This window comes from Hippopotamus amphibius, chromosome 1 (assembly GCF_030028045.1).
Source record: "Hippopotamus amphibius kiboko isolate mHipAmp2 chromosome 1, mHipAmp2.hap2, whole genome shotgun sequence".
Taxonomy (NCBI): domain Eukaryota; kingdom Metazoa; phylum Chordata; class Mammalia; order Artiodactyla; family Hippopotamidae; genus Hippopotamus; species Hippopotamus amphibius.
In genome coordinates, this window is record NC_080186.1 from 38069985 (window position 1) to 38092710 (window position 22726).

General features: G+C 55.2%; 1 protein-coding gene across 7 annotated transcripts; it reads left to right on the forward strand.

The window, feature by feature from the left end:
- Positions 1-22031, forward strand: FAAH (fatty acid amide hydrolase). 7 transcript variants are annotated; one of them, XM_057709721.1, is made up of 15 exons: positions 1-485; positions 6490-6603; positions 8478-8612; positions 8818-8951; positions 9033-9239; positions 9491-9531; positions 9762-9886; positions 11452-11577; positions 12090-12187; positions 13763-13862; positions 14110-14150; positions 14877-14916; positions 15412-15520; positions 16088-16233; positions 16454-22031. In XM_057709721.1, exons 1-15 carry the CDS (start codon positions 291-293, stop codon positions 16598-16600), a joined length of 1758 nt encoding a protein of 585 aa, XP_057565704.1. In that variant the 5' UTR covers positions 1-290; the 3' UTR covers positions 16601-22031. The 7 variants fall into 7 exon arrangements, 5 of the variants coding, with proteins under 5 accessions (XP_057565704.1, XP_057565712.1, XP_057565716.1 ...); XM_057709710.1 differs by lacking the exon at positions 1-485 and having other exon boundaries at positions 504-6603; XM_057709729.1 differs by lacking the exons at positions 1-485; positions 16088-16233 and having other exon boundaries at positions 503-6603.
- Positions 22032-22726: the final 695 nt, after the last annotated feature.

Genomic DNA, 22726 nt, shown 5'->3' on the forward strand with positions numbered 1-22726 from the left:
GCTCCGCCAGGCCCGGTGCGCGAGGACTTGGGGTAGCTGTCCCAGCCGAGCCGCCTCGCTTGGCCTTGACGGTTGCGCGCTACCAGCCTCCGGTCGGTTGCCAGGCAACAGCGCGCCGCCCCGCGGGCCTGCGGCCGCACCACCACCCCTCCCTCTCCTCCCTCCCCTCCTTCCCCTCCAGCGCCAGCGGGCGCTGGATCCCGGGCCGATCCAGGCCGGGTTTTGCCGCGGAGTCCGCGCGTGTTGATTCCTTATCGGTTGCGCTCGGCAGCGGTCGGCGGCGGGACATCATGGTGCTGGACGAACTGTGGGCCGCGCTCTCCGGCGCCTCCGGGGCTGCCCTGGCCTGCTGCTTGGTGGCGGCGGCCTTGGCCCTGCGCTGGTCCAGTCGCCGGACGGCACGGAGCGCGGCGGCCCGGGCACGACAGAGGCAGCAAGCGGCACTGGAGAGCATGGACAGGGCGGCGCAGCGCTTCCGGCTTCAGGTGACGGCCGGGGTTCGAATCGGTGTGTGTGGAAGGGAGGGAGGGCCTGGGGCGGCAGCAGCACTTTCTGCCAACCCGGCGCGCGGAGGGGCAGGCGGCGGGCAGCGCAGGTGTGTGGACAGCGCAGGTCTGTAACTTTCCGAAACCCCTCACCATAATGCTTTCCGTACCCTTTCTGAGCCAGGTGGGGCCTAGGGGAGGAAGAGAAACGAAAGGGACAGGGCAGGTTGTTGCAGGCTGTTGCCACCCTGGGTCAAAGAGCTTTGCTCGGTGCCAAAGAATCTCAAGGTCACTAGGAGGACGCTGAAACGCAAGTGTGAGAACCAATAGGAGGCTCGGGTTTAGGGCTTTGGAATCACAAAGTGATGGCCAAGGGAAGCCGGAGAGCTTGCACTTCAACCTCATTAATCTGTGCTTGAGAATGCTAAGAGAGAGCTGGGAGGGACTTGCCCAAGCCCACAGGGAGTTACTGGTGGAGCTGGATTCCTGCCAACCAAGCTGTCAGGTCTGACGGGGTATAAGTCACTTGCATGAAGAAGTTTAGTTCCAGCCCTTCCCTGGGTGATCTGTCAACAAGCTTTCCCTCCTCTGAATCAGCTCCATGTGTGTATGAGAGTGGGGGAGGGGCCTAGAAGAGGAGGCTTTCCATCCACCTGTATGACACACTGGACCCAGTTCAGAGTCAAAATGCTGGTTAATATCCTGTGTGCTGAGGGAGGGAAAACTTGCCCAGAGTGTTTGATAGGATTTGGATCTGACACGTGGAAAGGCATTCTGGATGATGGGACAGCACGAGGCAGGAGCTGGAACTAGATCCCAGATGCCTGGTGGGATGATGCAACCTCATTCTTTCCAGTGGAGAGGAGCAGGGGAGAAAGAAAGGGAGACCCTGGCCCTAGACACCAGGCCCTGGGTGTGACCTTGATTGCCGTGAGGTTTAAGCTGGATGTAATGGTATGGATTTACTCCACACCATTCCTGGACCAGGAAATGTCGTATTTGTTTATTTACTGAAATAAAAATGTATCTGGTTCCAGTCTTCACTCATCAAGCTGGCTGAAAAGTACACACTCAGTCAGTTTTTAGGTATTCAATCCAAACTGGACACTTTCCCGATTTGAGCGCAGATTCTTCACTGTCTCATCCCCTTCCTCTGGCTGAGCTCCTTGGTACCCTGCTCAGAGATCCTTGCAGTGATCCCAGGCTCAGTCTAGAGACCCTCGGCTGCTCCCGAGGCTCCTAGTCCTGTGTAGCTAGCTAGCTGAGTTCTGCCCGCTCCAAGGGCTGTGTGGGGGCAGCTGCAGGAAAGGAATCTGCCCACAGTTTCTGCCTACAGGACTCCTCTCCTGGTTGCAAGGAACCCACCAGCTGGCAGGAGTGTGGGGTGGTAAAAGGGTGGTTCTTCCCTCACTTCAACTCCAAGCATCAGCATCTACACAGTTTCCTTCTGGAGCAACAGTCTTTCAGTATTTTTGATAACTGACTCTTCCGGGGTAGAAGTTTTGGCCCTGAAATACCAAAAGCTGTTTAAACACCCTCCCTGGAGCAGAGCCTGGCCTCAGAATACCAAAACTTGGCTCTCAAAGAAGGGAAAGCAGGGAAATTACCTTTTGGTTTCCCAATGGCTGGGAGAAGAAAGGGGAAAACCATCTCAGGAGCCTCATTGTTTTGAGCAATTGGCAAAGGGATGAGATCTTGATGGGGATAGCTTTGGGAAGGAGTAGGAGGTGGGCGGTTTAGCTGAGCTCAGCCAGGGCCTTGGGATGGGGCCCCTTCTCTTTCCCGCCCCTAAGGCTCCTTTCTGGTTGGCTCTGGAGTTCCTGGGTTTTGAGGCTGTTTCAGCAGTCTTTCTTCTGGGGCTTTCTCAGCCCAGCCCCACACTGAGCAAGGGGCCCTGAGGTAGGCAGGGCCCTGGGGGAATACAGCAGCTTGTAGCACAGCTCCTGCCTGATAGTCTGCAGGAAAGTTAGGTGGGACCCAGGTACCTCCTGTGTCCCGTGGCGTTGCTGGAGGAGGGGGAGTCCTATGCACCTCCTGAACATCACAAGATGGCTCATCTCTCTCTGGACTCTAGAGCAACTTTAGAGTGAGGCGTGTTTCTAGTATTCTCTGCTGACCATGTGAGGCTTAACCTGTAACATGCTTTTGCCCATTTGTTTCCACCTTGCCCCCTGAATGAGTTTTAATATCCTTTCTTGGCTGAAGAGAGGGACCATCACTGATAGGATATTACAGCTGGGAGAGCCATCCCAGAACAGCTGCTCACGCCTCGGCACCTGTAGTTTTACCCTGATTGCCCTTCCCGCACATCCCTTACAAGCCCTTTTGTCAAAATCCCACTGGATTACACATGCCACTTTCTTCGACTGGATCTGACCTGTAGTTCCATCTCTTGGCGTCTCCAAGACCAACTTGAAGCTGATTTTAAAACAAAACAATTCAGTGCATGTATTGAAGAACAGTGTGGTTTTTGTTTCGATCAGTATCGGTGGCCTGCATGATCAAATGGAACAGATATTTTGAAATAGAACAAAAGTGATAAGAAAAACGAAAAAAAAACCCAAACTATGAGCGAAACTAAAATAGACTTGGAGAACAATCTAGGATACCTGAAATTAGGACAGTAGGTGGTTCAGAAGGAGAAAAGCAGTTGGAGGAGGGGCGGTGATTCAGTGATAGCTATAGTATCCTTTGCTTGAAAAAGTAGGCACACAGATGGCCATGTGCTTGGTGAGACATTATTTGTACACTTCCCTGCATTCTCCATACAAATTTAATTTCCCCCGAGTTCTCAGATTGGCCTCCTGGAGGTGCAGACTTACTCTGGTGTCTTGTGAAAGAGAAAATGTCTCAGTTGCCTGATAACTAGTAGAAGACTTAAAAATAGCTGTTAGCAACAGTGTCATCAGCTGTCAGCACAGAAGAGCAGAGGAAAGAATTAACAGTTGTGCTGAGAATGGGGGAGAGCTTGCTGATAGCCTCTAGCTGAGATGCACAGGGACATTGGAGCATCCTGTAGCAGAGTGGGCGGCGGCAGCGACCAGGCTCTTGGTCCTCGTTATCCCAGTGTGGTGGGCTCTCTGGTGATTTTTACTTTCTTCCCCATACTGGTAGGCTTTTTTTTTAAAACAATGAGCAATATTTATATAATCAGAAAAAAAAACTTGCTGTTTTCATTGTGAGGTGAGAAAGGCAAGGCACAGAACTGTTATATGGTATGATCCTTTCGTGCGAAAATAGAATATATTAAACAACTATATACATTATGGGTTTTCCACAAACTGTTTTTTTTTTTTCCTGTGAGGTTTCATCAGAAGCTGTTACCTATGGTTTCCTTTTCAGAAGAGGAACTGGGCAGGGAGGTCCTAGAGGTGGGGGAAATGTTTGCTTTTCATTTTGTTTACCTTTAAAAAAATATGTCGGTGGTGGCACAGTGGTTAGGAATCTGCTTGCCAATGCATGGGACACGGGTTTGATCCCTGGCCGGGGAAGATCCCACATGCCAGGGAGCAACTAAGCATGTGCTCCACAACTACTGAGCCTGCTTGCCAAGAGCCTGTGCTCTGCAACAAGAGAAGCCACCGCACTGAGAAGCCCTCAAATCGCAACGAAGAGTAGCCCCCACTTTCTGCAACCTGAGAAAGCCCCCGTGCAGCAACAAAGACCCAAGGCAGCCAAAAATAAAAATAAGTAAATAAATAACTTAAAAAAAAAGTCACCAGGGTTAACTAGTGTGTTGGGGGTGGGGGAGGGGGGTAGCTCATGGATGAATTTTTTTTTTTCTTCCTTGTAGCTCCCTGTATTTTAAAAAAAAAAAAAATCCCAAGTAACAGTTGTATCCATTTAACAAATTCAGGGAAGAGGTAGAGTGTTCCTGATATTGAGGCCAGAGTTCAAAGGCTGTGTGGTGGGTGTGTGTGGTAGGCGTTCAGCTCTGGGCGTGTGATGGGTGAGTAGGCTGTGTTGCATTGAAGGGATGCAGGACGGCCTGGATGCATCTCCCGGAGCTTGTGGTGTGAAGGGGACTTTAAGGGGAGAGGGAAGGCCGGGTTGGCCATCGTGCTGTCCGGTCTGGTGTCAAGGCTTGGGCAGGGCAGCCAGTTAGGTGGCCCCTGTGTGACCAAGGAGACAAAGGATGTGCACTGGCAAGGGTCTTGGTAGAAGGGACAGAGAGGTGGCCATTTTCCAGAACTACTTAGGGGGCTCGGTGACTGATTGGATGTGGGTGGGAGGGAGAGGGGGAAGTCCAGGACAGATGGTCGCGTCCTTTCCTGAGTGAAGAGGAGCTGCTGGAAAGGGGTGCGGGGAGGCAGCGAGCTCACGGGGAGGACACGGACAGGGAGAGCAAAGGGAAGAGCCCAGCGAGGGGGTTTGGGATCGGTGGGGTCAGGCAGAGGACAATTTGAGGCCGTGCGGTAGGCGGAGGGCCTGGATTGGAAGCCACGGGAAGGAATGACGTCTCCCAGCATCACAGAGGGAAGAGGAGGTGCGCAGAGGAAGCTCCGGGAGGCTCTGTCCCTTCCTGCGCCGGGCTCCTTCTCACACTTCAGATCACCGCGGTAGTGTCACCTCCACCTGCCTGACTCGCCTGACTCCGTCCTCTGTTCTTTTGGTCACAGACTCTAAGTCCTTTCTCACTTACCGTGATCTGTCCATTATTGTTAACTTTTTTTTTAATTTACTTTTTTTCTTTTATTCTTTTTCAAATTCTTGTTTTCTTGAAGTAAGCTATGAAAGCAGGGACTTGTCTGTGTTGGTTACCTCTAAATTCACAGCCCTAACTAGTCCTCGGCACATAATCGGTGCTCAGAACCTGTCTCGACCGACTGAATGAGTGGATGGCAGAAGTAGCGGAGAGGTGGGAGGGAACCCTGGCGAGGAGTGAATGTCTGTGCCCAGAGGAAACTGAAGTGAGCCCTTTGAATGCCTCCGGGAGACTCGGAGCAGAATGAACAGAGTCAAGTGTTGGTTATATTCAGCAGCAAAGAAGTCCCTGGTGACTTTGGCAAGAGCAGAGGAGGGTAGAGATGAGATGGTAGCTGCAGTTCAGGTGTCTTCCTCTAGCCATGTTTACTAATTAACCCGATACCCTCGAGGGGGAAGCCAGCGGGTGTTTGCAGGCAGGGGCTGACCCCAGAGACCCAGGGTGGCCTTCAAGGCCTGGCAGTGGGTGTCTGATCAAATGTCCCTCCTCCTTCAGAGAGCTTTTCGCTGACCACCCTCTACCTGTGTGCTGCCCACTCATCACATCCATTTTATTTTATTTCTTGGTATCTAAAATTCTTATTTGTTTACTTATAAATTATCTGCTCACCCCCAACTCTGCACCTTGTGTAAGCCCCCCCAAAGCCTGGCTGTGACTTTTTTGTTCACTGCTGTGTCCTCTTGCCTAGCGTGGTGCCTGGTACCAGAGCAGGTGCCTAATGCATATCTGTGGAATGAACCAGAAAACCCTCCCTTTTGGACGTGGCTCCAGTTCCAACCCCAGCCACCCAGGACGGGGGTTGCTTATTTCTGCCCTCCTCCGCCAAGGGGTTGAGTCGTTAGGTGCAGGAGGACAGCCAGGGGGCAGCCCACGCTGCATGGGCAGAGAACTGTATCTGTAAGTCCTAGGCGAGGTACTTCCCCTCGCTGAGCCTCAATTTCTTTAGCTGTGCCATGGGAATGGCAGGAAGATTTAACCCAAACACGGAGCACGTTGGCATGGTGCCTGGCACACAGTAGGTAGCCACTGGTGATGCTTGTTCAGAATGGTCTAATAATCAGCCTGGGTGTGGCCTCTCGCTGGGCTCCCCCTCCAGTAAGCTTCTTGAAGAGACAGATCTATACTGTCCACAGGTGGCAAGGGCCTGCCCAGGCTGGACCACATGTATGGTGTCAGAGCTGCGGGTGGGCACATGTGTCCTGGGTTGGTGTGGGGACCTGGGGGCATGGGCCTCGGGTGTCTGCTGCAGGCACATGGAGCCTGCGGGGAGTGGGGGACGGATGCGAGGTGTCTCCCCAGAACCCTGACCTGGACTCAGAGGAGCTGCTGGCCCTGCCCCTGCCTCAACTGGTACAGAAGTTACAGGGTGGGGAGCTGTCTCCTGAGGCCGTGCTCTTCACCTACGTGGGAAAGGTAAGGCGGGAGTGGTTCCTGCTCCTTCCTCCCCTCTCTCTGCAAGCTAGGGGGAAAACCTGGCCTGGACTGTGTCTCACGGAGGGCCATGGTGGGACCACAGTGCCGAGGGCTGCCAGGGAGGGAGGGAGGGAGCCAGAGCTCTGTGTGTGTGTGTGTGTGTGTGTGTGTGTGTGTGTGTGTGTGAGAGAGAGAGAGAGAGAGAGAGCGGGAGAGAGAATGACTCTGTGTGTGTATGCGTGTGCCAGGGGTGGGGGGACACCGAGCATGTTGTCTTAGCTAGAAACCTGGCTTTTAGCCCAGACTCTCCCTCCCGCCTCCACCCCATCCGTCACCAAGTCTGGTCTGTTTCCTTCTTATAGCTCTCTCTAGTCCATCCCCTTGTCGCCGTGCTCCTTCAGCCACTCTGGTCCTCCACCACCATCTCCCTCCAGGACCAAGCACCAGCCTCCTGGCCAGGTGCCCTCTCAGCTGTCCAGCATCCTCTCTGGCCAAGGCCTTCTGGAGCTTGGGGCACCAGAAGCTCAGCTGCTGGCAGTTCCCTGGCACCCAGCACCTGCCGTGCTCTGCACTGGCTCGTGTGGGGTTCCCTTTACATGCAAGGCTCTTCTCTTCTTGCCCTGCTCAGTGAGACAGGCTCCCTGGGATGAGTCTTGAGGGCTCAGAGAGGAGTCACATCTTCCAGGAAGCCTCCCATGACCCTCTTCCCCTCCCGGCCCAAGTTAGGGTCTCCTCTTCAGTGTTCACTTTCTAACAGCACATTTTCCATCACATTCTAGGGCTTGCTTTCTCTTTCTCTTTCCCAAGGCAAATGTGGACTTTTGGTGGACAGAGTCTTATCTGTCTTTGCCCCTTAGTGCCGAACACTATGTCTTTTATATAATCAGTACTCAAGAAATGTGTTGGAAATGAAATGAAAGAAGGAATTGCGCTTTATGAGTGTGACTTGTATCTGATGTGGTTTCTTGGAAGAGAGCGTGTGGCAGTGAGTATGACCCCTAAGCTGGCGGACTTGAGTGCCAGGGGACTGACGGGTGTGTATGCGAGTGCTGGGAGTGACTGTAGCTGAGACGGGGGCAGAGAGGGACTGTGGAGAAAGGACTGGACACCTCTGGGCTGGGTGCACTGAGAGGACACACAATCTCAACAGATAGGGGTGCTTCTTCTAAATCAGTGTCCCTGAAAAAGCCCCTGCCCCTCTTAGTCCTCCACAGAGAGCATTCTGGCTACAGATCGCCCTCCCCTCGTCCTGCAGGAGACGGATTTCACGTACCTGAGTGTGGCAGTAGTGGTCACGCCCACGTTCCCATCAGTTGCTGTTAGTCAGCCACTCCTCCATGAGACTTGATTGTCAGATGCAAGGGTTCCTGGGGGAGGGGAAGCTTCGCCTGGGCAGGTGTGGGCCAGGCCTGGGGCAGAGGGGAGTGCTGGGTGCTGGGAGGCTGGAGTCTGGGTCTAGCTCTGCTCTACAGTGACTCCCAGTGCCACCTGACATGGGGACCTAGCCTCACTGGGCAGAGGGTGTGGCTTGGAGGAGGGGGTGGAGTTGCCAAGGGTCATCCTCCTCCCAGCTCAGCCTCTGGAGTCCACTTTGAGTGCCCTGGTTGTGCCCAGCCCTGGGAGTACTCTCTCTCTCTGTCCTTGATGGCCAGAGACGGCCACGGTCAGGCTAGTGTCACATGTCCCCAGTGAGGCGGGTGCTGGGTCTAGGTTATCCTCTGTGCTTCTGGCTCTGGGTCATGTTTCTGGTTACCCTTTTCCTGGGTGGTATTTTATTAAAGGCTAATTTTATGCTATGTAGATTTTACCACAATTGAAAAAAAAAAAGAAAAGCCAGCCTCACTTTTTCTTGTGTCCATTTCTCTCTCCCCCAGGCCTGGGAAGTGAACAAAGGGACTAACTGTGTGACCACCTACCTGGCAGGCTGTGAGACGCAGCTGTGCCAGGTCCCGAGGCAGGGCCTGCTCTACGGCGTCCCTGTGAGCCTCAAGGAGTGCTTCACCTACAAGGTGTGCCCTGCCCCTGTCCCTGCCAGCCAGCTCTGTGTCCTGGGTCACCCCAGGCCCTCAGAGGAAGTACCAGGTCCAAAGGCCTTGAGAGGGCACCCTGGGTATGCTCGGCCTTGGCCTGTGGGGTGCTGGTGGGAACAGACCCCGTGCTGCTGAAACGCCCCAGCTCGTCAGCCTCATCCCTCTCGCCCATCCCCCCTTCTAGGGCCAGGACTCGACATTGGGCTTGAGCCTGAACAAGGGGGCGCCCGCAGAGTGTGACAGCGTGGTGGTGCAGGTGCTGAAGCTACAGGGCGCCTTGCCTTTCGTGCACACAAATGTCCCCCAGTCCATGTACAGGTTGGGTCTCAGGGGTGTCGGGTGGGGGCAGGGGCACTGGTGCCAGCGTGACATGGGCTGACCCCTTCCTGCTTCGTCCAGCTATGACTGTGGTAACCCCCTCTTCGGCCAGTCCATGAACCCATGGAAGCCTTCCAAGAGCCCAGGTGGTTCCTCAGGGGGTGAAGGGGCCCTCATTGCGGCTGGGGGCTCCCCACTGGGCTTGGGCACCGACGTCGGAGGCAGCATCCGCTTCCCCTCCTCCTTCTGTGGCATCTGCGGCCTCAAACCCACGGGGAACCGCATCAGGTATGGTGTAGGTGGTGGGTGGAGGGAGCTTCTGAGTCTCTTGCTGTGTGACCTTGGCCTAGCTTCCCACCTCTCTGGGATCCAGGCAGGGATTGCCTGACTGGGGTTTCTCTGGGAGGTAGTGTCACAGCACCACAGTCCTTGGTTCCGAGTTTCCAAAGTGGTGAGAGAGTTGCGAGCTGCTGAATGGATGCGGGGTTGGGCAGAGGGTGGCCATGTCCCATTTCCAACATCTTGTGTTTCTTATCCAGCAAGAGTGGCCTGAAGGGCTGTGTCTATGGACAGGTAGCAGGTGAGGTCTGTGGTTCCCTCTGTGCCCTGGAGGAGCGGGGTCTGCCTGATCCACCTCTGCCCCTGCCCCTCCTTGGGGCAGTGCTGGGCCCCCAGGCCACTCTAGGTCTGGGTTCCTACCTCCTTGTGTCCGCTCACACTCCTGGGCCACGGCCCAGCCCTTGCGCGGACCCGGCCCCAGAGCCCCTTGGGGCCGGGCGATCTCTCTTTCCTCCCCTCCCTGCCCCACAGTACAGCTCGCAATTGGCCCCATGGCCCGGGACGTGGAGAGCCTGGCGCTGTGTCTGCGAGCGCTGCTGTGTGAGGACATGTTCCGCTTGGACCCCACCGTGCCCCCCCTGCCCTTCAGGGAGGAGGTGAGCAGGGGTGGGGTGGGCATGGGGGTGGATTCAGGTCTTACGGGTGCTCCTGAGCCCAGAGAGCAGCCCCCGCGTTGCAGGCAGGCCTTGGAGGCCCCGTCTCCTGAAAATCAACCCCTCTGGGATCCGAGGCCAGCAGCAGCGCCTCTGCAAACAGCCACCAGATGGCGCCCTTGCCTGCATTTGGAACCCCTGAGGCTTTCAGATTGGCTGGCTGGGAGCTAGAGCTGAGGAAAGGCCCACCTTCGGGCCCCGCCTGGGGGCCTCACTGCGGAACAGGAGTGGCCTTGAGGCTGAGAACAGCTTGAGAGCGAACTCCTGTACCTTGTCTGTGTTTGACCCCCGGCAAATAGGAGCCTTTCTCACCGTATTCATGTCCCTATCCCCAGCCTCCAGTGGGATGCTTGGCGCGGAGGCTGAGTGAGTTAAGGACATTTAAAAGAGGATGTCTCCCTCCCAGAGAAAGCCGGGATCTGTGGGCCACGTCAGATGCTGGCGGCCCAAAATGTCACCAGAACAGCCTGTTGGTCAGATAAGGCTGAATTTCTGACTTTCTGTGGGGAGGGACGTGCTGCCTCCACAGAGCTTTAGTAGCATGGGGGAGGGGCGCAACGTTGGGATATTGACGTTGGTTTCAGGTGGATATTTCCATGTGGGGGGTTGGTTAGGATTGGGTATGGCTCGTGATGTAACAGGTTAGGATTGGTGGACACAACAAGGTGAGGATTCTGAGGAGAGGGGTTCAGAACAGGAGCCTTGGAGGATAAACTATCATTTGGTGCTTCTCTTGAAGAGTTGACGGGTCTTTTGAGAATGACTGATGACGCTATCTGTACTTTACGTACAACACGTTCAGGAGTAGTCCAGTTAGGTCGACGCGGGCAGCGTCATAGTAAAGCCACGTTAATGCAGCGGTGTGAGGTAAGCTCCATTTCTCAGCAGTCCGGCATGTCTCCCTGCAGACCTCTTGCCCTCACCCAGCCCAGACTGCCTTGGAAGGGCCGAGGGCCGTTGGGCAGGCAGGAGATCTGGGCGAGGGGGCGGGGGGGAGTGAGCTAGCCCTCCTCAGCAGAGGAGATGTTCTGACCGACCCCAGGCGTTCAGGAGCCCCTTCCTGAGAGGGAGAAGAGGGGGTCTGGAACAATCTACCACGGGAGCCAGGACTAGCATTCTCGAAACAGGCTGTGGAGAGCCTCGGCTTAGGACGCAGGGTACCTGGGTTGCTGACCTAGTGTTTTTGCTCTGCCCTGACAAGTGGCCTTGGGCGCGTCACGGCCTCACGCTGGGCCTGTCTCCCTGTCTAGACCTGAAGCCTCAGTTTCCTCGTAGGACCCGTGGGAATCCTCATTCTTGCTCTGCCCACCTGCAGAGTCATTCTGAAGGTGTTTTGTGACGGAGTCAGAGGTAGAAGGGGCTGGCCTCGCTGGCAGTCAGCTTTTGGGGGGATCTAGGCTACAGCCTCGAAGCTGTGTCTGGGGCTGAGTAGCTGCTCTGAGCTCTGGGAGCCCTGCTTGGGGCCACCCTCTCCTGCCTTGACGCTGACTCCTGTGTGTCGCCTCCAGGTCTACACAAGCTCTCAGCCCCTGCGTGTGGGATATTATGAGACGGACAACTATACTATGCCCACCCCGGCCATGAGGCGGGCCCTGCTGGAGACCAAGCAGAGACTCGAGGCTGCCGGCCACACGGTATGGCAGTGGGAGCCCGCAAGTCCTGGCATCGCCCCCTCCTTCAGGGAAGCATTCCTGGTACCCATGGCTGCCACCCATCCCTGGCATCCTTGCACCCTGATTGTTTTGTGATTGGGGATGGGAATTCAGTCCCTGAGGGATCAGTAAAAAGGGGCTGCTCAGAAGTATCGGGGTCCATGATTGCTGGTGAACTCACCCCTACGCTGGGGATGTGTGAGCTGCATCGGAAGGGCCTCGTCAATGGCTGATCAGAGGTTCCCAAGGCCCTGAGATGGCAGGTTCGGGGCCCCTCATCTGAGGCAGGCCTATGTGTGGCTCCAGACGTCTCTCCTGATGTGCATCTTACAGAAAGTTATCACGGACCATCAAGGCTACCTTTGCAGCTCCAGTGAGGGTACCGTGAGGGCAGTGTTGGTCCAGTCCGTGCTCGGGGCTGCCTGGGCAGCGTGGGGGCAGTGGGACCCAAGGGTTTCTAGGACTGTGAGACGTACACTTCTCAATCCCTGCAGCTGGTTCCCTTCCTGCCCAGGAACATACCCCATGCTGTGGAGACCCTGTCGGCGGGTGGGATGTTCAGTGACGGCGGCAAGAGCTTACTACAGAACTTGTGAGTGATGTTGGCTTTGGGGGTCTGTGGCAAGATCAGGGCATGGGTAGACCCAGGGAGGGCAGCTGGGTGCTGTGACCCTGGGGCAGGCCAGGCTGGGGGAAGATGGAGGACAGGCCTCAGCTGAATGTGAAGAAGGTCTGAGCACTCTGGGCAAGGACCTTGTCATCCCTCAACCGCAGGCTGAGCCTGGTGCTACCTTGCCAAAGAGACTTTTTTTTTAATGAGTTTTTAAAAATTCTACCATTTTTTTATTTTTATTTTTATTTATTAAAATTTTTTTTAAGATTTTATTATTTATTTATTTAAAATTTATTTGTTTATTTATTGGGTGTGTTTTGTCTGTTGCTGCACGTGGGCTTTCTCTAGTTGCGGCAAGCGAGGGCTACTCTTTGTTGCAGTGCATGGGCTTCTCATTGCAGTGGTTTCTCTTATTGCATAGCACAGGCTCTAGGTGCGTGGGCTTCAGTAGTTGTGGCATGTGGGCTCAGTAGTTGTAGCTTGTGGGCTCTAGAGTGCAGGCTCAGTAGTTGTGGCACAGGGGCTTAGTTGCTCCATGGCATGTGGGATCTTCCTGGTGCAGGGATCAAACCTGTGTTCCCTGCATTGGCAGGCAGATTCTTAACCACTGCACCACCAGGGAAGCCCACCAGGGAGACTTTGGAAAGGTGCCACTGAGGGGGGAGGCTGGACTGAGTGTCCGTGGCCTGGCCCTGAGCTGAGCTGGTTGGGAGCTAGGAGGTAGGCAGGGAGTGGCCTCTCTGTCTGGGAAAGATTGAGAGACAAGGGCAGGTTCAAGCAGGAGGGCAGGGGTGTAGACATGTTGTGACTCCGGGCTCTTCTGACTTGAGCCACACCTTTCCCTTTCGAGCAGGACCTCAGTTTTCTTGCCTGTAAAGTCAGTAGGTTGGACCAGACCCACTTTAAGGGACTTTGGAGAGCTTACATTTAGAGAAGCTGGTTCTACCTGGGCGTTTTCAGTCCTTAAAAGTTGACAGGGGCAGAGGACAGGGCTGTGAAGGTGTCTCCTAGGGCCATGCCCAGACTGACTGGACTTCCTCCAGTAGCTAAGTATGGTCCAGCCTTCAGCAGAAGGGACTGCTCCTCATTCTGGCCCTGGGAATGAGACTCCAGGATCAGCTGTCTGAGTCCTCTCCCTGAGATCTAGACCAGAGACAGCCTCAGAGACAAGGATCACGGCGCCCACTTAGGACTGCGCCACTCGTGCCTCCAGAGTGGCATCCACATCCATGGGCGGATGCCCTCAGTATCACACCCTGGCCAGTTCTTATTGCCCTGAGCTGAGTTTGCCAGGAAAGGAGACAGGGAGGGCTGCCTTGGGGAGCTCCAGTGGGTGTGGGTGGAGCCCAGGCATCCCAAAGGGTCTGCAGACACAAGGCACATATTGGAAACGAGAGGCTGAGCTGAAGGGGCTGGAGACCATGGTTACCGGAGTCTGGTGAGGAGGGAGGTGGACAGAGTCACTGAGTAGAGACTGGGGGATGCAGTAGGTAGGGGTGAGCCAGGAAGATGGCCTGGGGTGGACATGTCTGGACTGGACCCTTTGTCTCCCAGCAAAGGTGATTTCGTGGACCCCTGCCTGGAGGACCTGATCTCAATTCTGAGGCTGCCCCAATGGCTTAAAGGACTGCTGGCTTTCTTGCTAAGGCCTCTGGTAAGGGCACAAGGAGTGGAAGGGGTGGGCTGGGCTGTGCGGGAGCCTCTGGGGCTTTTCCCTCCTCCCCACCCAGTCTCTTCTCGCCCCATGCCCTTCGGTCTTCATCCAGCCTGCGTGCTGAAAGGGCTGCTGACCTGGCACCTGGGGTGGGGGACAGAGGCAGGAGCCATGGGCAGCTTGGTCTGAAGATTATTGCCACACCTGGCCCAAAGCCAAGTCACTGACTGTGTCTGTCCTTCTGCAGCTCCCGAGGTTGTCAGCCTTTCTCAAGAACATGAAATCTCGGTAAGAATATTTCCCATGCCCAGATGCCAGCCCGCCTTTTCCCCTGACCTGGGTCCAAGTGCTTTCCAATAGGAAAAGTCAAGAGAAGTAACTTCTGACGCTGGAAGTGGCCCAGGCAGGGTGGCAACCTCTGCGGCCTTTTGGGAGGATCTTGAAGATGTCTTAGGAAGGTCCGGAAAAGCCTGGAGAGCAAGGGCCTGAGGGAGAGCACAGAATGGGAGAGGGTGGTGAGGAGAAGGTTGCCCTGGCTGGGAGTGGTGGAAAGGCCCAGGAAGGAGGTGGCAGGCGGCAGGGAGTGGGGGATCCTGGGGACCCCTGAGGGGTGCTGCTCTTAGAGGTCGAACTGCACTCCCCCCACTTCTGCCTGCCCCTCAGTGGCTCCAGCCAGAAAAGCTGGGAATAAATTGCCCCATTCTCAGGCCCTCACATCTTGCAGACTTGCTCCTTCTCTTACTACCAGGCATTTAGGACCTTGGGCGGCTCTGGCCTCTCCTGGGTCCTAAGGGTAGCTAGGAGTCAGGCCCAAGTCCCTCTTGGGGGCTCAGTGGGGCATGAACTTAGGGATTAGAACTTCTGCCCTGCACTACTTTCTTCTCAGAGTGCCCTGGAATTGAGAAGGGTCCAAGGAGGAATGGCATCTGGGAGGTGTTGAGAGGAGGGGTCTGATGTTTACTAATCCCCATGGCTGTGACCCTCACGGTCGGTGACCTCACTCCCTCTGTCCAGGTCAGCTGGAGAGCTCTGGGAACTGCATCACGAGGTTGAGGTGAGGCCAGAGCCCCTAGACTAGAGTAGGGCGGGTGGGGGTTGGAGTTGGACAGGGCACGTGCATCGGGGTCTCTTGGCCACTGGTCCCACTGGTGCCCTGGAGTGACCCATCATTCCCCCTTCCGCTCCCTGGCCTGGGCCGCTTGGGGCCTGCTATCTGACCCTCACTTGCCTGGATGCCGCTCCTAGGAACCTGGGTCAGCTGGAGGCTCCTGTCCTGGATGTCCCTTTGCCATTCTGGTGCTGCCTGTAGCCGGCACTCCGTGGCACTGCCGTGGCAGGGAGAGTGGTATCTATGGTTCTGTGGAGCAATTGCTATCCCCTGAGAACAGCCCTGTCTGAATACCCCGAGGTCCTCCATCCTGTTGTGGTTCAGTTCAGATCTGGGGCAGGTGCAGGGCCAGAGTCACCCCAGCCACAGGGCCTGTGTGGGAGAGTCCCTGAAGTGAGCTGGGTCTGAGCGCTTCACCCTGTGGACGGGTATCCTCCCCAGGTGTACCGGCGCTCCGTGATAGCCCAGTGGAGAGCAATGGAGCTGGATGTGCTGCTCACCCCCATGCTGGGCCCTGCTCTGGACTTGAATGGCCCAGGCAAGGCCGCAGGTGAGGCTTGCAGCCCCGTCACACGCCTGTCACCTGTCTCTTCTCTTCTATGAGTTCAACCCTGGGCCTGGTGGGGCTGGTGGGAAGTAGAAGAAGAGGATCCCTGGGCGTGGGTTGCATCTCTGGGCGAGGACTCTGCCCTTGAGAGGCTCACATCTGGTTGGCTGGAGAGATGGGAGTCATGTGGGATGCCTTGGGAGGGAATGAGCTCCCTGTCCTCAGCACTATTCAAGTTGGAGATCTTGTTACAGAGTCTGTGGTTTTGGGAGGTGGTGTTTGAAGTCCAGGTGGGATTTAGATAAACCAAGAAAACAGCAGCAACATTCCAGGTGGGGGAAGCTACAAGGACAAAGGCACAGGGCAAGCTTATCAGTGGCCTCTCCAGCCTGCCCTGAAGCTGGATTCCTGGGCTGTGTCACTCTCACTCAAGTCTCAGCCCTAGGAGAGAGCCTCTCCCTGTCTGTGGAGGCAGGGTGCCATTTCACAGGGTGGAAGACTGAGGCTCGGAAAGGACAGTTGTCACGGAACGTCACCTGACCTGCTGTAGCCACTTGTGCTGTGTCTCAGGGGCCATCAGCTATACTGTGCTCTACAACTGCCTGGACTTCCCTGCGGGGGTGGTGCCTGTCACCACGGTGACCGCCGAGGACGAGGCCCAGATGGAGCATTACAAGGGCTACTTTGGGGATGCCTGGGATAAGATGTTGCAGAAGGTGCGTCCCTCTTCCCCTGGACTCACACCTGCACCCCTTTCTCCATGGGGGAAACAGTATAAACATGTGTAGCCCTTGTCTGTCTTTCTTAATGCAAGACCCCTAAAGACTGCAGGCTGGCCCTGCTGTGCCGCCCCTCCTCTCCAGCTGAGGTGCTTCCTGGGCCAGGGGTGGGGTCCTGCCTCGATCCCTCTTGTCCTGAAGCCTGTGTCTCCTGCAGGCCACGAGGAAGAGTGTGGGGCTGCCTGTGGCTGTGCAGTGCGTGGCTCTGCCCTGGCAGGAAGAGCTGTGTCTGCGGTTCATGCGCGAGGTGGAGCGCCTGATGAGCCCTGAAAGGCGGCTGCCTGCCTGGCCCCAGAGGACATGAGGCCCGCTGCAGCGTCGTCAGGGCACAGCTGCCACCCTGTGAGGACGTGTTCAGCCTGGGGCAGAGGCTTCCAGGTCCCCCTCACCCCGCCCTGCTGCCCCTCCTTGCCCCTACAAGAAGCCCAGACCCGCTGAGTCTGGCCCTCGCCCTGCTCCCCTCTCTGTCCTGACCTCCCCCATGTGGCAGCCAGGAGGCATGACATGGGCGAAGGCCCACGAACAGTCAGGAACCTGTTCCTGGTCTGTGTACTTTCTGGCAGTCACCGTTAGGGCACTGGGGGTTGGAGACCCGACCTTCAAGAACCCAACTCCAGGCACGTCAGTATCCTGCTTCAGAACCTCCTCTGGTTCCTGTCACTCTCAGGATGGACACAGGCTTCTCAGGGCGGGCGATGCGGCCCCAGCCCTTCACCCCACCCTCTCTCCCCCTTAGACTAAGCCCTACTTTGTTAAACATTGTCTTTTCTCCTCTCCGGCCTTTGCTTCTTCCCTCTGCTGAGGATGCCTTTTCTGCTGCTCTACCATTAAATCCTGTGAGGCCCAGCTCAGAGCCCTCTTTCTCCCTCTGAGCCCTGGAGTAGGTGGACTGTTTCCTCCAGGTCTGCACTGTGTGGTGGGCAGCCGCGGGTGGGTCGCCTCCCTTAGCACACTGGCTCTCCTTGACGGCAGGGACACTATTTCTACACCTTTGTCCTCAGTGGCCAGCAAAGGGCTGGGCATAGGGCAGCGGGGAGTCTGGGATGCTGCTGGGGAGAGGAACCCACAGGCCTGGGGAGGCGAGCACAAGACAAGGTGATCTGGTAGAGAGTGCTCACAGGAATGTTCTGGGAAGGCTTCCTGAAGGAGGAGGACCTGTGTTGAGTATAGAAGGTTCCCAGAGGCTGAGAGAGGGGACGAGGACATCCCAGGGAGAAGGAACAGTAGTACGTCCAGAGACCAGGGTGGGTTTGGTAGACAGAGGCATTGAATGGGCACGGGAGGAGCAGGTGGGGGTCCGATCCAGGTGGACTTGGGGGGCCAGGTCAGGAACTTGAATCCAGTCTCAAGGGCAATGGGGCACGATCGAAAGATCACACAAGTGTGGTGAGGAGAGTAGACTGGAGGGGCAGAGCCTGGCGAGGGTAAGGAGGCTGCACCATGATTCCTAATGTGGGGGAGGGGCCAGGGCCTGAGCTGGGGCCATGCCCAGGGAGAGAGGTGGTTTGGGAATTGACAGCTGGGGTGGAAGTGAGCTGTCTTGGCTTGGGCTCAGCTCTTCCCGGTCTGCCAGCTCACTTCTTACCGGACTGCATTGCCTGGTGGGTGGAGGGGTAGCTCATCTGGATGACCCTGGGGGCTTCTTGGGTCCGCCGGCAGAGCTTTCTCGCTCCTGCCTGCCTCCAGCCCTAACTCGACTGCTTGCTATCACAGATGTTTCTGGCCTGAGCCGTTGGGCAGGGTGGGCCCCTGGCTCCCATCTGACTTACTTCATATTCTTTTCAGGGCAAGCTGCTTTCTGAAGGCTTCCTTCACCCAGATTTCCCTATTCCTCCAGAGGTGCTTTCCCCTCCAAGTCACGTGCCCAGTGGCACCTGTGCTTTCTGCCAGTAGTGTCCCTGCCTCAGTGGGGCAAGTCTCAGGGCTGACTAGAGGGCCTGACCCACATGAACACCTAGATTGGGATGACCAAGCAGCTGCTGCACTTTGCCCTGATGTCACGTAACTGCTACATCATTTTGCCTCATGTCTTTCCATGAAACCACTTGCCATCTGCTTCAGCTTCCTGCCCCGTTTCTCTCTTTGGTTGATGATAGCCTCGTACTTTCAGACACGAGGCTGTCATGTGGGGGCACCTCTCCTCCATTCCTTCACTGGTTTATTGATTTCACCCTTGGACCCCAGCATGGCTGTGCCCAGCCCTGTGCTCAGTGGTACCGGGGCCCCACCAAGCCTGGCTCCCATCCCTGAGCGGCTCCTGGGCCTGTGTGGGTGGGGGATGTTGGCACCACCACATCGGCTCTCTCGTGATCAGGGCTGGGGGCAGGGTAGACGACGGGGCCAAATGCTGCTGAGGGCGGGGTAAGTCGTCAGTGGGGAAGCAAGTACCCGCTGCGTTCCATCTCCATCGCTACGCTCTGGTCCAAGCCACCTGCCTCTCATCTGGACACTAATAACCAGTGTTAAAGTGTGTATCAGACTGAGTCACCTCTCTCCTTAAGACCTTGCAATGGCTTCCCAATCATCTGAGAGTAAAATCCAGTCTCCGCCTTGAGTTCTGCGAGGCCCCACGTGACGTGGTCCTTGCCCATCTCCCCTGCCTCATCTCAGAGGTCTCTTCCTCTTGTTCGTTGTCCTCCAGCCACACAAGCACCCTTTGGTCTCTCCATCATCTCAAGCTGGTCCCCGCTCCAGAGCTTCTGTGTTAGCTGTCCCTCTGCTTGGAACGCTTGGCGCCAATGTCACCTTCCCTGATCACCTACTTGGAAAACAGTTTCCCCTGATGCCTTTGTAGAATTATCACTATCTGGGATCATACTTTTTTTTTTTGGTCTCCACTCAAACAAGCTTCCTGAGAGCTGCGCCTCGTCACGCTCATCACGATACGCAGCGTGTGGAATGGTGCCTATAAGGTGCTTAGTTAATTTAGTGGACGTCATGTGAGCATCTACAAGGGACCAGGCACTGTACTGGAAGCTGGGACTTCAGTGATGAATGCGGCAGACTAGGGTCTTGTCCTCTCAGAGCTGCATTCTGGAGGATATTTGGTGAATGAAAGGAGGCAGGGAGGCAGGCAGTGAGGTAGTAAAGACCTACGTATTTGATGCATGGAGTGATAAGGTGACTTCTAATCAGGACAAGGGACAAGCAGGACATTCTGAATATGAGCCATCTACCTTCTGGGCACTTTATAGTCATCACGTCATTTTATCCTATTAACCCTGTGGTGGGTATCTGTGTGCCTATTTTACAGAAAGATCCCACAGCTAGAAGCAGTGGAATTAGAATCAATATCTGATTGATTCTATGTCAGAGCCTCCGCCTGGTGTCCCGTGATGCTGAGGCACAGAGGAGTGACAGCGTACGCCGCCTGCTGCCTCTTCCTGCCTGACCACCAGTCCAGCGGCTTCGAGACCCTCTAAGTCACATGGCTACTGCCTGGTCTCAGCCTTTCCCCTATTCCCTGGTCCACTGCTGCAGCTTCTCGCCTGACCTCCCCATGCCCCAGACTGATCTTCTCCAACTGTCTTTCATATGGCAGATGAGTGACCTTTCTAAAAGCAAATCTCATCATGCCTAAAACCTTGTGCCCAGTCCAGGCTCCTAGCTCTAACCCACAAGGCCATGCTTCACCTGGCCATGCAGGTGACCACTCTGGGTTCCTCCCCTTCCTTGGGCCCCTCAGGCAGTGCTCAGAGCACTGCACACCTCCTACCTCCAAGCCCTTTGCTCACTGGGCTTGCTCTGCCTGGAATGCTCTTCCTCATGTCTCCACCTGAAGACCCCCCCACCCCACCCCCGCCCCACCAATCCAAGGTAAGGGTGGTCATCCTCTTACAACTGTCAGGCTGTGTTGAAAGGGCTTCTTGGTGCTTCTGTTCACGCTCCAAAGCAGGGACTGTGCCTTAATAATCGAATCCAACATCGATCAGGCTGTGGGGTTGATAATACATTATCTCATCGGAAATAGTGGGCATTATTACTTCCATTTTATAAATGAGGAAACTAAAGTTCAGAAAGGGTTGCTGATTTGTCCAAGGCCAAAGACTGGAACGGAGAAGACCTGAATCCACATGCCTGACTCGAAACTTACTGTTTGCACAATCATGCCAAGAACATGTGGTTAACACCTTCTGGGTGCTAGGTTCTGTGCCAAGTGACCCTGGAGACAGAAGCCACGTCCAGGCACCGTGCTCCTCTGCTGGTGTCTGTTTACAGGGGGTGTTTGCAGAACGGTTGCGATGTTGGAGTTTAGGACACACAGAGGACCTGCCACTTGTCCCTAATAGGCACCAACTTTTAGGGTCGTCCCAGAGCTCCAGCTTGTTGAGAGCCTTTGGGATCCTGGCTCTCTTGCCCACTTGTTCTGCTCTGCCCCCCAGCTTTGTCCATCCTCAAACCTGAGCACTGGACCTCTCCAACCTCATCGAAGTCACCAAGAAATAATCAGATTAGAGCCAAGGAAAGAGCCCTGGGTTGTGTCACCCCAGACCACCTGCCCGGACAATCTGGGCATAAGAGATGGCCACATAATCAAGTCTCACCAAGTCCTGAGTGTCCCAACCAGCCTTGGCGGGCCCTCCCAGATTTCCCACATGTAGATTGGGGGCGGTGGCCCTGGGCACCTGAGGTAGATGAAGTCACCTGGGGTCAGGGCTGTGTGAGGTTTGCCCTTGTTGAATGGAGGAGTGAGTGACTTGTTATTAGTGAACCCACTCGGCCCCTCCTGTTACTTCCTTCTCTCATCCTAAACAGCGATGTCCTGGTCGGCCCCTGCGCTCAGCCCTTTGCACGTTTATCTTACTACTGCTGTGACCTTGGTTTGTGCCCATGAGGACAAATAGCTCCCAGTCTATACTCAACCTGTGACTTTCTCCTGGTCTGCAAGTCCTCATCCAAACACTCCCCCATCTCCATCCCCTTCATCTCCATCCATCCAATAAACATATTGAACTCCTCTCACAGGAATTACCACAGAGACAGGGTAACCAATCAGCAATAGTCCCTGCTTGAATGGAGCTTTCATTCTTCTAGCAAACAGACACCAAACACACAATCACATAAAAACACTTGTTAGAAGTGCAATAATGCAGAAGCACTGCTTGATGAGAGTAAACTAAGTGGTACCTGGTTCATCCTGGGTGTGCGTGTGTGTGTGTGCGTGTGTGTGTGTGTGTGTGTGTGTGTGTGTGAATGCTTCCTGAAGGAAGTGACATTTCAGCCAAGAGCTGCTTTGTCACAAAAGCCAAGGAATGAATGTATTTCGAGAAAGATGGAGGCAATGGCTTCAAATACTGTTGAATTAACTTCAGGGAGATTGTTGGGGTGATTTGACCTAAACCAGACTGGATTGGGTGGAGGAGTGAGTGAAAAATGAGGAAGTAAAGGCAGCAAGTGTAGATGACTTGAGAAACTTGGCTGGGAACGGAGGAAAGGTGTCAGGATGGTAGCTATGAAGGATATAGATCTGAGAGGATCTTAAGTTGTTTTTCAAATTATCTTTTTAAGATGGGAGAGACTGCAGCACGTTAAATGCTGCTAGAAAGGAGCTATAGAAGTAGTGGAGGAGATACATAGAGGCAAAGGCGGGAGTGGAGGGCTCCATCCACCTATCGTTCCTCCGTTTAAGAAGTATTATTGAGCACCTCCCATGTGCCAGGTACTTTGAAAAAGGCTGAAAGGTACTTGCTATTTTTTAAATTTTATTTATTTAATTAAATTAATTTATTGGCTTCATTGAGTCTTTGCCGCTGCGTGCGGGCTTTCTCTATTTGTGGCGAGCGGGGGCTACTCTTCGTTGTGGTGCATGGGCTTCTCATTGCAGTGGCTTCTCTTGTTTCAGAGCGCGGGCTCTAGGTGCAGGGGCTTCAGTAGTTGTGGCAAGTGGGCTCAGTAGTTGTGGCACTCGCACTCAGTATTTGTGGCTCACGGACTTAATTGCTCAGCGGCATGTGGGATCTTCCCAGACCAGGGCTCAAACCTGTGTCCCCTGCATTGATTCTTAACCACTGTGCCACCAGGGAAGTCCCGGTACTTGCTATTATGGAACTTATTTTTTAAGGAGGGAGGCAAGAAACAAGTAAACAAGATAATATCAGTGAACGGCAAGTGTGATGAGATAAAATGGGGTGATGCGGTGAGGGGTACAATCCAGGAAAGGGGGATGTAAGGAGGCCCCAGGTGCTGCAGGGGTGGTGTGGCTGCCACAGGGCCTGGGAGAGCTGAGCCGTCAGGGGAAGCCAGGGTTCAGTGAGGCAGGTAGGTGTGGGGAAGGGAACGGTGGGGGAAGAGGAGGAAGGACACGGGGAGTTTGCCGATGAGGAAGGCTCGTTCCGGAGGTCCCTTGGAGACGGCAAAGAGCGTTAGTGGATGGATGACCTTGGGGTTACCCTTTAGGTCATGACCAGCCAGTCAACAGCTGACTCCATAT